Raw genomic sequence first — 12,647 nt, 5'->3', positions numbered from 1 at the left:
AGAGCATTACATCAAATAGGCCTCTGTTGGCGAGATACCACACCCCCTGAAGCCTAATTTGTAAAACTCGTACTTATATACGGCCATCATTTTGAACATCCTAACCCCCGGAACAAGAGAACACTGAGGGGATGGCAATTGCCACTTTTACAAGTTATTCCTAATTCTCCCTGTCTGCTGTGATTAGCATATTTTAGTTTTCAAACCGTTTTAATTTGACCGTAGATGCTTGTAATGCAGGTCTCAGATTGATTAGCTTGGCCACTGCTGGTACTTGTCATCTCTGGGCCCTGCACAGTATTTTCCAATTACTACATCATACTTAAAAATCACTGCCACTCAGACTTTTCTATACGGTTTTATCAATGATATTGACATCCTGGAAAACAACACATAAGGGGCTGAGCACCCTATCCCTCTTATCTTATCCAACTGTCTGCACAATTTGCCACGCACCCGACCACTTTTTTCATTTATTTTTAATCCTTCCTTTATTGTAATTGTATGATATTAATGTGGTGAGTTTAAATTGGTACTGAACCAACTAGAAACCATACATAACATTTTGCGGCTGCGATTATGAACATATTTTTGACATAATGTCGAGGGGCCGGTTGGAGTGGGATGGATGGCCGAAATGACCCAGGCCAGCAGTGGTGATATCTTCTGTTATGTCTATCTAATTCTATGTTTACTCTGATTAATTCAGCACACATACATTTCCACAGCACCAACTTCTATCAGTATAGCCTAAATTAGTCTGTCCCACCTCTCACCACTGCCATGCGAATCTTCTCTGCTCCCTTTCTACAATCTCTATTACTTAACTGTTTTTTCAGTCTGTGTTGCAGGGCATTATCTCTCTGTCCTGCACTGATTTTGATTGACAGTGTTCTGGAGTTAACACGTGATTTATAAAACAAACCTGTCCCACTCGCTCACCCCCAACTGGACGTCTACGAGTCAAATATGACACTAGATACAGTTTTCTGTTAGAAACAAATGTTGCCAAAGTTGAGCCAGATTCGAGTATGAAGTCACCTGGTCCTCCACCCATTGACGCAGCCGTGGCAATTGTCAACCAAAGTGTCGCATCGGATCCTCTCTCTCCTTCCAACACATACCTCACTTATATTGATTTCAGACTATCGACGTATACTGCTGACAGACACAATTGCAAAGCGACATCGTTACAGCACACACTCTCACCACTCGCTTCACATCTCACCTGCCCACCATACTTACAAACGACACCTCACGTCCTCACCTCATATCTACACACTGTTAGTTTAGGTTCGCTTCCCTCACCATACCCACTGATCAGGTTTGTGACAGAGTCTACGGATGTTATTTTAGGATACAGAACAATCCTACTTGTAGCACATCACACCACTACTATCAGCGGCAAATCTTCCAATACGCAGACGCAACATCACAATCCAGATCGTCTCGCTGTCCCTGGCCCTCTTGGATTTACCATGACACTCTTCCACATCATCTTCCATGCATAGATCGTATGATAATCTCATCGAAGCAATCTCCCTCTCTACCTCAGAAGCGAGACTCTCTAGGTAATGTATATGCTTGAGACGGATAGATTTCATGTACGATAATTTGAAGTCATAGTCTGTGAGCGAAGGGTTTCACACTCAAAGCAAATGATAACTATAGTGTGTCTTTAAAAGGATGTGAAAGCTAATATTACTAGATGCTACAAACTCATGTATATAAAGTGAGCAACCATCAATTTGTTGGTTGCGAATAACCATAAATCAGAATTCGCGTAATGCACCTATTTTTCAACAACTCACAACCACGGATTGCATAATGTTACAGAGAATGGTGAACCACACAAGGTGTGGCAATTTATCTTATTGACCAGGCGCAACTATCTGCTCTCAATACTTCTGTCTATATATCCTCCTCTAACCTAGATTACGCAGGACCACAATTGGCATGTCCAATCTCAATCACAAACCATTATTGATAATCACACGGACCAAAAGTATGAAAAATATTTTAGCTTTTCTCTAATAACTGCAACTTTTGGCTACGAACCCAAACATACCTTAGATTGACAAGACTCACAAATTGACAGACAATCATTCAATTTAACTGTGACAAACAGACCCAGCCCCACAACGTTCGCACTGCTCTTTGGCCGAGGATTTAAGCTGCACAAAACCGCTCTGAGGCGAGTTGTTGCCTGTGTGTATTCAAATGGCTTTGAAAAGCGGATCCTTAATGTTAGGGTCTGAGGCATCCAATAAACCCACAATAGCCAGTGCTGTCAGCCTTTAAAAAACCCCCCACAAGTTACACCATTTCGGTGTAAAAAACCTTCCTACATGGGTTGTAGTTCTTTTCTTTATTGTGTTTACGTGGAGAGTCAGCAACAGAACAGACTTAAATCAGCTGTACCTGTTGTGTCTGGAAACACTGAGAAACCGTTTAAAAACAGAAGACATATTCCTTTCGAATAGTAGCTCTCCTGTCTCTGGGAAAAAACATGACATGGAGTCCATTCATGAACACAAAATTCAAAACGAATCGTACACTTTGACTTCCTTGTGTGCGATGTTAGTTGGTGGTATTAGAAATGCCCATCTCACATTCACGCCAGTGAACGCATTAAACGACAAGCTTGTACTCCGGCGGCTTGAGGGGCGGGTTCCAGACTTTTACTGACCGGGCGATGGCACAAGTAGCGGCACTGACTTATCAGGCTGTGGCATCCGACCCCGGTCTCAGCTTTTCCAGTCATTCCCAACACTATGGAATTCTCACACCACTGTTTATGGAACCCCAACGATGCAGAAATCATTCAAGTATGACTAGGGTGAAACCTACACACATTCACCTACCACATGAAAACTTGCAAGGCCTTCCTCCCAAAACTGATCTAACAAAGGGGCGACTTAGTTGGCTATCTACTAGAAACCCATTTTCATTCAGATATCAAGGAGGTTCGAGGAAGGTTGGTGTAACAGAGCTGTACCAACATGAGTCGGAAAATTGGTTTTACATTACTAGAATCAGAATCAGAATCTCAGAATCAGGAAATACTCTTATAATCCCCTGGAAATGTTACTTGAAAGGTCGGGTACACCAGAAACAGGAAAAACAAGCATTGATACAGACTGAGAACCAAGCATTATAGATGTCAGCAACAAACAACAGTACGCAAACCCTCCGATCAATCTAAATGTACCATGAACCGGTCGAAGGTCCGATTGCTTGTCCGAAGTTATGAATGGGTTGACTGAAGCTTTGCTGCTAACAGCGTCTCCACTCTGGTGAAAGGTAAAAGGTCAAAGTGAGGGTCTTGATAACAAGAGCGACGACAGTAACGTTAGTGCAGCGTAGCTTGTGAGGTGGATACATAAACAAACATGTCTGACCATCACATCTAAAATCTAATGTTTGGAAGACATTTGGATTTAAGAATGTAAGAAGGAAGGAAAGTCTAGCCATTTGAAAGATCTGTCAGACAGCAATTAAGTACAGTGGTATCTTGACACATCTTGTCTTGGCAACGAGGAGTCTGTGGATGCTAATACAGCTAGCACAAGAAAAAACATGCGAGACACAGATTTTAAACACGTTCCAGCCACAACGTAGCTACAACTCAGTGAGGTCTTAAGTAATCACTGCACAAAGTCTTTGTGTCTTTCTTTTGGAAAAGCAATAAACACAATGAAGTGTAATTCTGAAATGATTGTCTTTCATTTTTTCCAATGCTATAAAGAAAATAAATACTTAGGATTCCCTGGTATTTTATATGATATATGTATTTGAAGGTAAATAGTGTCGCTTTAATACAATTAGCTTATTTTAATTTATGGAAAATAAATGTTAAACAAATGTTAAGAACTGTATCCGATTGGATCATATCACATCGAATTGAACTGAATCGTTTCATATTAAAAATGAATCATCTCTGAATTGTATCGTTGCCGATATATCTAGATACATATTGGATCCTTGTAGAAGGGAGAAATGCACACCCATAGTCAGAGGTCAAGGGGTCCCTTTGAAAATGGCCATGCCAGTTTTTCCACTGCCAAAATGTAGACTTTGGAGTTTTATTTAATCCCCTTCCCAACTTGCTAACATGACATAACATCACCTTGTTGGTACCAAAGGGTGTGTTGGGTCATCTCGTTTCATATGATACCAGTATCTTTACTTTAGCTTCAAAATGGAACCCGCTACAGCCTCTGACAGACAGAGCGGAAGAGGTGGGGATAAGGCCTTTCCCTCTGGAAATGCCCTTGTCTAGTTTGAGTGTTTATGAAGTGAGTTATGCAGCAATACCTAAATTCATTTTGCTAACATTAGCGGGCATTACTGGCAAAAGTGTATTGAATTAAGGGGGGTACATTTCAGTGCTTTCTTCTTCATTTATAGTGAAGAATGAATGTTATTTCTTCTCTCAAAAGTTACATAAAGTGTGTTTCCACCCAACTTTTATGTGCAGTTTCAATTTGCCCTTAAAAAAAAATCTGAGTGTAAACACCAGAAATTCATAAAAAGTCAGCAGTATTGCAAAAAATATGCAAAAAAAAGTGAAAAAGTTGGTGTATCGAAAAAAGCGTAATGGAAACACATGACACTGATCTTCCACTGGAGAGAAGAAAATTGTCAATAACTTAAAATATCCAATCTGTATGGAGCGATGAGAAGCCTAAATCTCCTCCAACTTATACATGAAACAAACATAAATACCATATTTCATCATTTGAGGTTTGACTGGTGCTATTTTAATTAGATAATTTTGTCACCCCCTCTTCTTCTGAAACGGTTCACTTGACTCGAGAATTAAATGTTTTTCTTGATACGCACAATTCCTAATATTTGCACAACAGTAGTGGATGGAAACACACGATTTTCAGGAAATTTGTTTCTGGAAGTTTTGTGCTGAATGTGGATAGAAACTCAGCTACTGTCTCTCTTTAAAATGAGAGTATGTTCACAATATTTTCACTATTTGATACGTAGTCTGCATTCAAATGCTCAGACCACTGCTACAAACACATTTCTAAAACCTTAACAGATACCTCCGATGCGTGGATGCCATTTAATGAACAGTTTCTTTAAATAATAGACTTAAGACCTCAAAGAGCCTCAAGCACCTCTATTAAAAGGTCACCGTTCTCCACAACAAAGTGACCTGCTCCATTAACCCATAGACATCACTCTTTAACTGAGCTGTAGGTGAGCACACGTTGAAGCACACCACTACCACGCCAGCATTATTTTTCTCTCTGCCAGTAATGGGTTTTTGCATAGTCAATCCACACACTGTACACTTTCACACATACACACGGATGGGTATGCATGCTAATGCAAACACCGACTGTGTACTAGATTTCTTCAAGCCATTAAATTGTGGGTGAGAGTTTCTCCTTTTTATATTAACATTTAATATTTTAAATAACAGCTCTACCACAAACAAATACACACACGCAGTTTGGCTTTTTTGCTTGAAAAATGACATTCAATCAGCTATAGTATAGTACCCTATAGTATAGTATAGTTTTTGGTCACATTGTTTACTCTACTAATTGTATCAGCTGAATTGATGTGTTTGTTTATTTGTTTGTTTTTACTTTATATGCAATATTGACCCTGTATAAATTAAATTAAAAGTGCATTCACGAGGACCCATTTGTGTTTATGAATCTGGATTCAAGCGTGATGCTGCCATCTAGTGGTTGGAAACGTCTACTGATGTACATACTGATATTTCTATTCTGATTGTTTCAGGTTCTTACAAATGTACATTTTAGACTTCTAATCATTCTAAAACTGTTTTTGAATTGGCCAAAAATCTGATTTAGACATTTGTTAGTAACTGGATCAAAGATCTGTTCTCAGCATTTGTCCATTTAATAATGCTGATTTTGTTTTTTATAATCATTTAACAAAACTTTATGAATAACATTGATTTAAAACAGACAGAAATGTCTTTGTTCCAGATCAGTGCATTCAATCCCTTTTGTGCTTCTGGGGATTCAGAAAAGGTGAAGCAGATACTGCCGAGAGACACTGAAGGACACTGAAGACTCGCCTTGAGGAGAAGGCAGGGACACACCTTGACATATCTCTGAATCAGCCACCTAATAAGAACATTATATAGAATTAAATGTGTATTTAGCATAACAACATATATTAAAGTAGCCTGCTCGCTACTGTAAGTGCCAGAATCAGCCCTGCAGAAGCCATTCAGGTGATTTATTGAGGCAACACGTGCTATATTTTTATGTCTTTAGCTTACAGGGAACAAGGTGAAAATCTAATGACCAAATACTTATTACCTTTCTTTGCTGCATGCACAATGATACTTTAAACGTGCATAATGCCATCGCACAGTGACATTTTCAAACCACCAGCATGTTGTATGAAGAATTTGGGCCCAATTTTAGGACAGTCCTGATTATAAGATGATCCCACGACAACTGTTTTTTAGATTTTGGATACCGCAGTTTATTAATGTGAATGAATCATGCCTCTCTATCTCTATCTTACGAATCAAAAATCCCTGCCTGTGGCCTTAGAGGCTGTACTGCTTCTTACACCAAACCAGGCCAGAGTGGTTTGAACCCACCAGGCGGCCAACCTGCACTGCCAGACTTAAAAATCACACATGCAAATAATCATTGGAAATGCTTTTCAAAGCCATACAATGCAAAACAAGCCAAAACAAAGTGAATCTTGCATGTTATTTATTACCTTTAAGATTTACAAGTTATTTTCACATTTCACATTTAAAAAAAAAAAAAAAAAGGCTAACAACTCTCTGGTGTTACAGGTATCAATACACAATGAGTGCAAACAACTGCATTTTGTTGGACAGTTCAGAAACATCTTTAGACTTTAGATGTATAGCCTATTAAATCATTACCAGCTTTAAGCAAAGTCTGGAGCTTCCTTTGTGACTGTGTCATGTTCAGGTCCCTAAAAAAAGAACAAATTGCTGTGATCTAAATTGCAACGAGACAAAAATCCAAAAGATTCATTCCTGTCATTTGCAATTTAATCCTTAATAGTTGGGTATTTGTATCTGTCATGATGATGATCAATGTTGAGGGAAATTACAATAGTAGAAAAGTCAACTGCCAATATACACGTACTGTATGTGTATGTACTATATACATACACATACATGACAGACACACACACACACACACACACACACACACTCAAACAAAAAGGGAAAATGGCAAACAACCTCAGCATCACCCTTCAAAAAAAAAAAAATAATAATAATTCATTTAATACAGAATTCAATCAACTGAGACAGAGGCTGAAGATGAACAGGGAGGTAGATAGATACACAGGGGGGAGGGGGAAAGACAGAAGAGAAGTAGTGAGGGATCTTGGTAATTCCCTCTAGCTTATGATTCTTTAAAAAAAAGTTCCTTAAATCAAAGAGGATCCAGATAATCTCATCTGTAATCTCAGTTTAAGTGCAGGGGTGGCGAGTGGCTCTGCCCTCTCCTGCCTCTCTGGGTTTTAGCTACGTGCTGTCCTTAAAACGATGTTCAGGGCTCGCTCACTAAGTTCATTGTTTCGTACTTGCTAGTTGCCCCCGCCGCAGCACTGGCTGCTGCGGCTCTGGGGAGCGGCTTCTTGTAGATCCACTCCTGTCCTGGTCCGTCCCCCTTGTCCAGCTCCAGCCTGAGGATCGTTCTTCGGTAGCTTCTTCGCTACAGGGACGAGATCACAGATGTTTAAATACAGAAATGTTCTAAGTTTAGAGTTTTAACACACAAAACAAAAGGACAAAAACAAGAAAACAAAAGTGGTTTCTATAAAATCCAGAAGGTGTCGTGGGGAAAAAATGAACCAATTAGTATTTGTGCTGTTGAATTAGTTAATTAATTGATGGTGTAATGGTTAAAATGTATACTTTATAACCACAATGTCCCCGGTATGATTGACCCTTGTTCTATGTTATAACCATCCTCTCTCTGCCCGTGTTTCCTGCCTATCTCTACACTCTTAATTATTCTTAATTATCAAATAGGGGCATAAATGCATAAAAAGTTTATTAGTTAAATGACTTGCACTTAAGTTACAGGTTGTTTGTGGCAACTCAGGTCAGCTCCTGAAGAGCGCCAAGAGTTTTAGGAGCAGGCTCGCAGCCTAGTATCACATTTACAACCTTGAAAGTTACAGATCTCTCCACTTGAACTCTCTTAGCACCAGCAGCTCTTTCAGATTGTATCTGAGTAATGTAGTTTCTGTTGATTTTGGATGAAGCATTGTGGACATATGTCAGATTCAGCCTGCTGCACACAGATATGTAAGCTGTGCACATGATTAATTATTTAAGAGCACAAATTACTAATAAACACACTTTTTTTCCCTCCCAAAGACATCCACTAGACACTGCACTGTTTTCATTGTTTATCAGCTGTCTTTTCTAAAAGTACAATTAAAATCCAGCCATCTAACAGTAAACATTCGATTCAAGTCAGGTTCAAGAAAGTTGTGTCAGTTTTTCTGGTTTGAAATATGTGATCAAGTCAACTTTTCTGCAGAAATAAGGGGGTGGCAAACTAAAGTGTTGCCTGACATCCATCCATCCGTGGGAGGAGTGGGAAGGAAGATCTGACTCAACAGGATGATGCACTTACCAATAGCCATGAAAATTTCATTGACATTCATGGCAGTCTTGGCTGAGGTCTCCATGAAGAGTAGACTGTTGTCATCGGCGTATGTTTGTGCCTCCTAAGAACATAATATGGAGGATAATATTATACATTTACTGTACTGACAAGTTTATTACAATTTTATGATATAATAAATTAAGGATAAGGCTTTGAATATCTGAAATCATTTTCCTGTACATGCAAAGTTCATTTATATTTTTGCATCTTCATACCTGAAGCTCCACAGCTCTCTTGTTTGCAATATCCGCCTTGTTTCCAGCCAGAGCGATCACTATGTTGGGACTGGCTTGTCTCTGCAGCTCCTTCACCCAGTTTTTTGCTCGTGCAAAAGTATCCTAATCGAGCAACAAACTTTATCAATATTGCTCTGACGTAGTGTGTATTCACATTACAATTATATTTACCCTTAGTGGAACATTTTTACTTTACAGCATTTACACTTCTGCATAAATCTACAAGACGTTGACCGACACCGGACCTGAAGACGTGACCACAAAACACCCACATGTCTGAACACGTACAGGTCTAATTTTAGATTAGATGTCACACGATTTGAAACACAGAGCATAAAATTGGAGAGTGACTTGTATCCTAGGTAATTCTTGGAGTATTGCTCAACCTTGTAACTCTGTAAACTTTTGAAAATAGCTTCCTTTTACTGTCACAAACAAAAATACAGGAAAAAAAAAACATTAAAGTAAAGTACAACTAAAACAGCTCAAACAAGGGTTTGTCATGTTGCTACTGACTGATAAGACTTTGCCCCCCTTTTGTTCCTCTGCATGTGAAACCTACTGTGTTGGTAATGTCATAGACCACAATGGCCGCCTGAGCGCCTCTGTAGTACATTGGAGCCAGGCTGTGGTAGCGCTCCTGACCTGCTGTGTCCCAGATCTCAAACTTCACAGTGGTGTCGTCCAGACAGACAGTCTGAGTGAGGAAGGCAGCTGAGGAGAGGAAGACGAGATCAGTGAGATGATAAAGCATTAGAGTCCATCCTCCTGTTCATGTTCATGTTCATATTCATTAAGGCTGTACTCGTATCACTTCACATGAGCTAGGACACAAGCTCCACGCCACATAAACATATCTGTCCTGTTACATTTGCTGAAATGAAGCATGAATCTGACTCAGAGCATTCAATGAAACATGCTACTAGTTTAAAGCATTCTTGAGTTCATTCTTGACTTTGGGAACTGTATATGTGATAATATAATCTCAACTCGAAGGTCCACAATTTGAGAATACTTTATCACAAGTGCCCAATTGTTAAATTTTTGGATTCAAAAGCCATTTTTTTTATTATTAGTGCAATGTTGAACTTAAAATTAGGGATGGGTTTTTCAGTCTATACACTAAAAGATAAATACCTGCTTCTCATGATACTGATTAGACAGACAATCATTTCATAGTTTAAGTATATAAGCTGTAATTTTTACACACTTGATGGTAAGAAAGGCTAATATGTAATGAGTAAAGATGGATGATTTAATATCCCACAGCTCTGACAGAACCAGATCTAACAGCCACCACTGTTCTTAACAACAAACAACAGTTCGGACTCTTCAAATGTTCAATTAATCAAAAAAAACTTCACAAACACACTTTGGCTTTCACAGAACATAAAGCCTATTATAAGAAGTCAAGATAAATAATAATCATAATGGATCAATAACTTTACTGTAATTTAATTATTGGGATTATGTAAAATAACTTAAAATGTATCCGTCTCTGTAATTATTGTGTGTCCCTACTAGAAATGGAACAAAGCCCCTAAAATGAAAAATACTGGTCCAATGCTTTATTTACTTTTTTGGTACAGACACTTGTCAAATCTATAATCACTTTCACCTTTTCTTTAATTGAATAGTCCCTGATTTAAATGTACAGCTGCTTAACATTTGAGAACGTATTTTGGTAAATGAAAATGTCTTTATAACATGTTTATACATTAGATTTATCCTTTATATACACAATCTACCTACTAAGACAACCAAAGCCCTTTTTTGAACAAAACCCCCTCCTTCAAAAGGTGTAGACATTTTCTCTCTTACCTCCAATAGTGCTCTCCTGGAATTCATGAAACTGGCCTTTGACAAAGCGCAGCACTAAGCTGGACTTGCCCACCGCGGACTCCCCCAGCAGCACCAGTTTGAACTGGCAGATTTTGTTTGCTACTGCGGCACCATTAGGCCTGGTTGCTCCTCCACCGCGCCCAGCCATTGACAGAGAAAGTTACGGATGAGACGGCCTGAGATGGGCTGAAACTACAGGTCAACGAGGTGTGAAGTCGGGGGGGCGAGTCTGGACAAACAGGCACTGATGGTGAGCGAGGTCAGAAAGCAAACTCCCGGGAGGAAGAACTGGATTGGCTGGGCAGTGACCCGGTCTACCTTAAGACATAAAAACAGGTCAAATCAGTGGATGTACTTCTGAGAACCGACACACAGAACAATCTGCTTTCAAATAAAGATCTGATTCAGCTTGGTCAAAGAAATATTCTCATCTAGGAACAATTCCTCGTGTCTTTACTTGTTACAGAAGTTGAATTAATCCGCTGAATACTTGTGAATATAACAAATAGTCTCCTTAATGTTGTTTTCTTTGAACAACAGCTCTAACCTGAAACATATTCAGTTTGCCATGTAAGACAAAGAAAAGCTCATTTGTAATTTTATTATAAAAAAAATAATGATAATTTATCTTTAGAGCCGAGGCCAACGGATTAGTGGATTGACAACTTATTAATAGTCATTTTATTTTATTTTATAATCAAAAAATGTGAGGATTGAAATTGAAAACAGGTGTATTGTAAATCTGGGGGCTTTTGGACTGATGGATAAAACTAAATCTCTTAAGACGTCCTTCACGGGTCACTATTTTCTGAAAAAGTATGAAGAAAACAATCAATTAATTAATCTAAAAATAATCTGCGGACTAGTTTTTCATTTTTATTTCATCACAGCAACCCTTTTATAAAATTCTGTTTTCACTTTATACTGACATTTATCCAATAACATTAACATCATGCCACTTTTCACCTAACACTGTTACTAATAATGACACAAGATGTTATGGCTGTACACACAGTGAACACGCAGTTTAAAAGTTGATTACACATAAATATAAATATATATATATACTTAGATATATATAACGTTATATAAAGGTGCACTTACATGACACACAGCTTTTATTATAATGCCTCGCCAGCTTTGAACTGTCAACACCACATTCTCATGAAAACACAACAATAACAACCTCCAAATGAACAGATTGCATCACAAACCCCGGCTACACCTGCAGATGTTAACTCGGACGAAAACAACGAGCAGCTGGAAGTTAGCTGCGAGGCTAAAGCTCGTCTGTAACAACGACGAGGCTGATCTCAAGCTACCAAGAGGGGAAATACTAACAGGAAACGGATAACATGTTAGTGTTCTTACCAACAACGAGAAACAGCAGCCGCTCCGCCTTGTGAACGGTGAGTTATAACCGTGTGGTTCCTCGTTACCGACGTTTTCTCCTAAAAACACTTTTGGGTTCAGTAAATTATACGCTTCCGCCTTGTGGAACGAAAATACTTCCTGGATTCCTCCGTCATGTGATGCTACATCACAACCAATCAAATGTCCGGATTGTGAGGTGTCAGAAGCAGAGCCAATCAGCTCTGGCCAGAAGAAAACAACTAAATTACATCAATTAAAAGAACATATTGCACATATATTAATATTATTAAATATTATTATTATTATCAATAATGATAATATTTAATAATATTATCATTATTAATAATAATAATAATATTTATAATTATAATACAAAATGACAATGATATAATAATATTATTATATTATATAATATTATATTATTATATAATATATATAATATATTATATAATAATAATAATAATAATAATAATTATTATTATTATTATTGTCATTTTTGTTATTATTATTATTAATA

At 38.2% G+C, this 12,647-nt stretch overlaps 1 protein-coding gene across 2 annotated transcripts; it reads right to left on the bottom strand.

Annotated features, from left to right (window-relative positions):
- Positions 1 to 6,711: 6,711 nt before the first annotated feature.
- Positions 6,712 to 12,271, bottom strand: LOC118334242 (ras-related protein Rab-5C-like). 2 transcript variants are annotated; one of them, XM_035670087.1, is made up of 6 exons: positions 12,128 to 12,271; positions 10,736 to 11,074; positions 9,477 to 9,628; positions 8,894 to 9,016; positions 8,646 to 8,739; positions 6,712 to 7,712 (listed from the first exon to the last, which is right to left on the bottom strand). In XM_035670087.1, exons 2-6 carry the CDS (start codon positions 10,902 to 10,904, stop codon positions 7,585 to 7,587), a joined length of 666 nt encoding a protein of 221 aa, XP_035525980.1. In that variant the 5' UTR covers positions 10,905 to 11,074; positions 12,128 to 12,271; the 3' UTR covers positions 6,712 to 7,584. The 2 variants fall into 2 exon arrangements, with proteins under 2 accessions (XP_035525980.1, XP_035525989.1); XM_035670096.1 differs by having other exon boundaries at positions 10,736 to 11,070.
- Positions 12,272 to 12,647: the final 376 nt, after the last annotated feature.

The sequence above is a fragment of the Morone saxatilis genome, unplaced genomic scaffold (assembly GCF_004916995.1).
Source record: "Morone saxatilis isolate NCDOM2014 unplaced genomic scaffold, NCSU_SB_2.0 Contig1, whole genome shotgun sequence".
Taxonomy (NCBI): domain Eukaryota; kingdom Metazoa; phylum Chordata; class Actinopteri; family Moronidae; genus Morone; species Morone saxatilis.
This window is presented reverse-complemented; position numbering and strand designations above follow the sequence as displayed.

Bases quoted from the DNA above. Each gene is read 5' to 3' on its own strand.
- LOC118334242 (XM_035670087.1), bottom strand. From the start codon at position 10,904: ATGGCTGGGCGCGGTGGAGGAGCAACCAGGCCTAATGGTGCCGCAGTA. The intron at 9,629-10,735 runs GTAAGAGAGAAA...TCCTCTCCTCAG, and splicing joins CCAGGAGAGCACTATTGGAG to CTGCCTTCCTCACTCAGACT. The intron at 7,713-8,645 runs GTAAGTGCATCA...TCGTCCCTGTAG, and splicing joins TGAAATTTTCATGGCTATTG to CGAAGAAGCTACCGAAGAAC.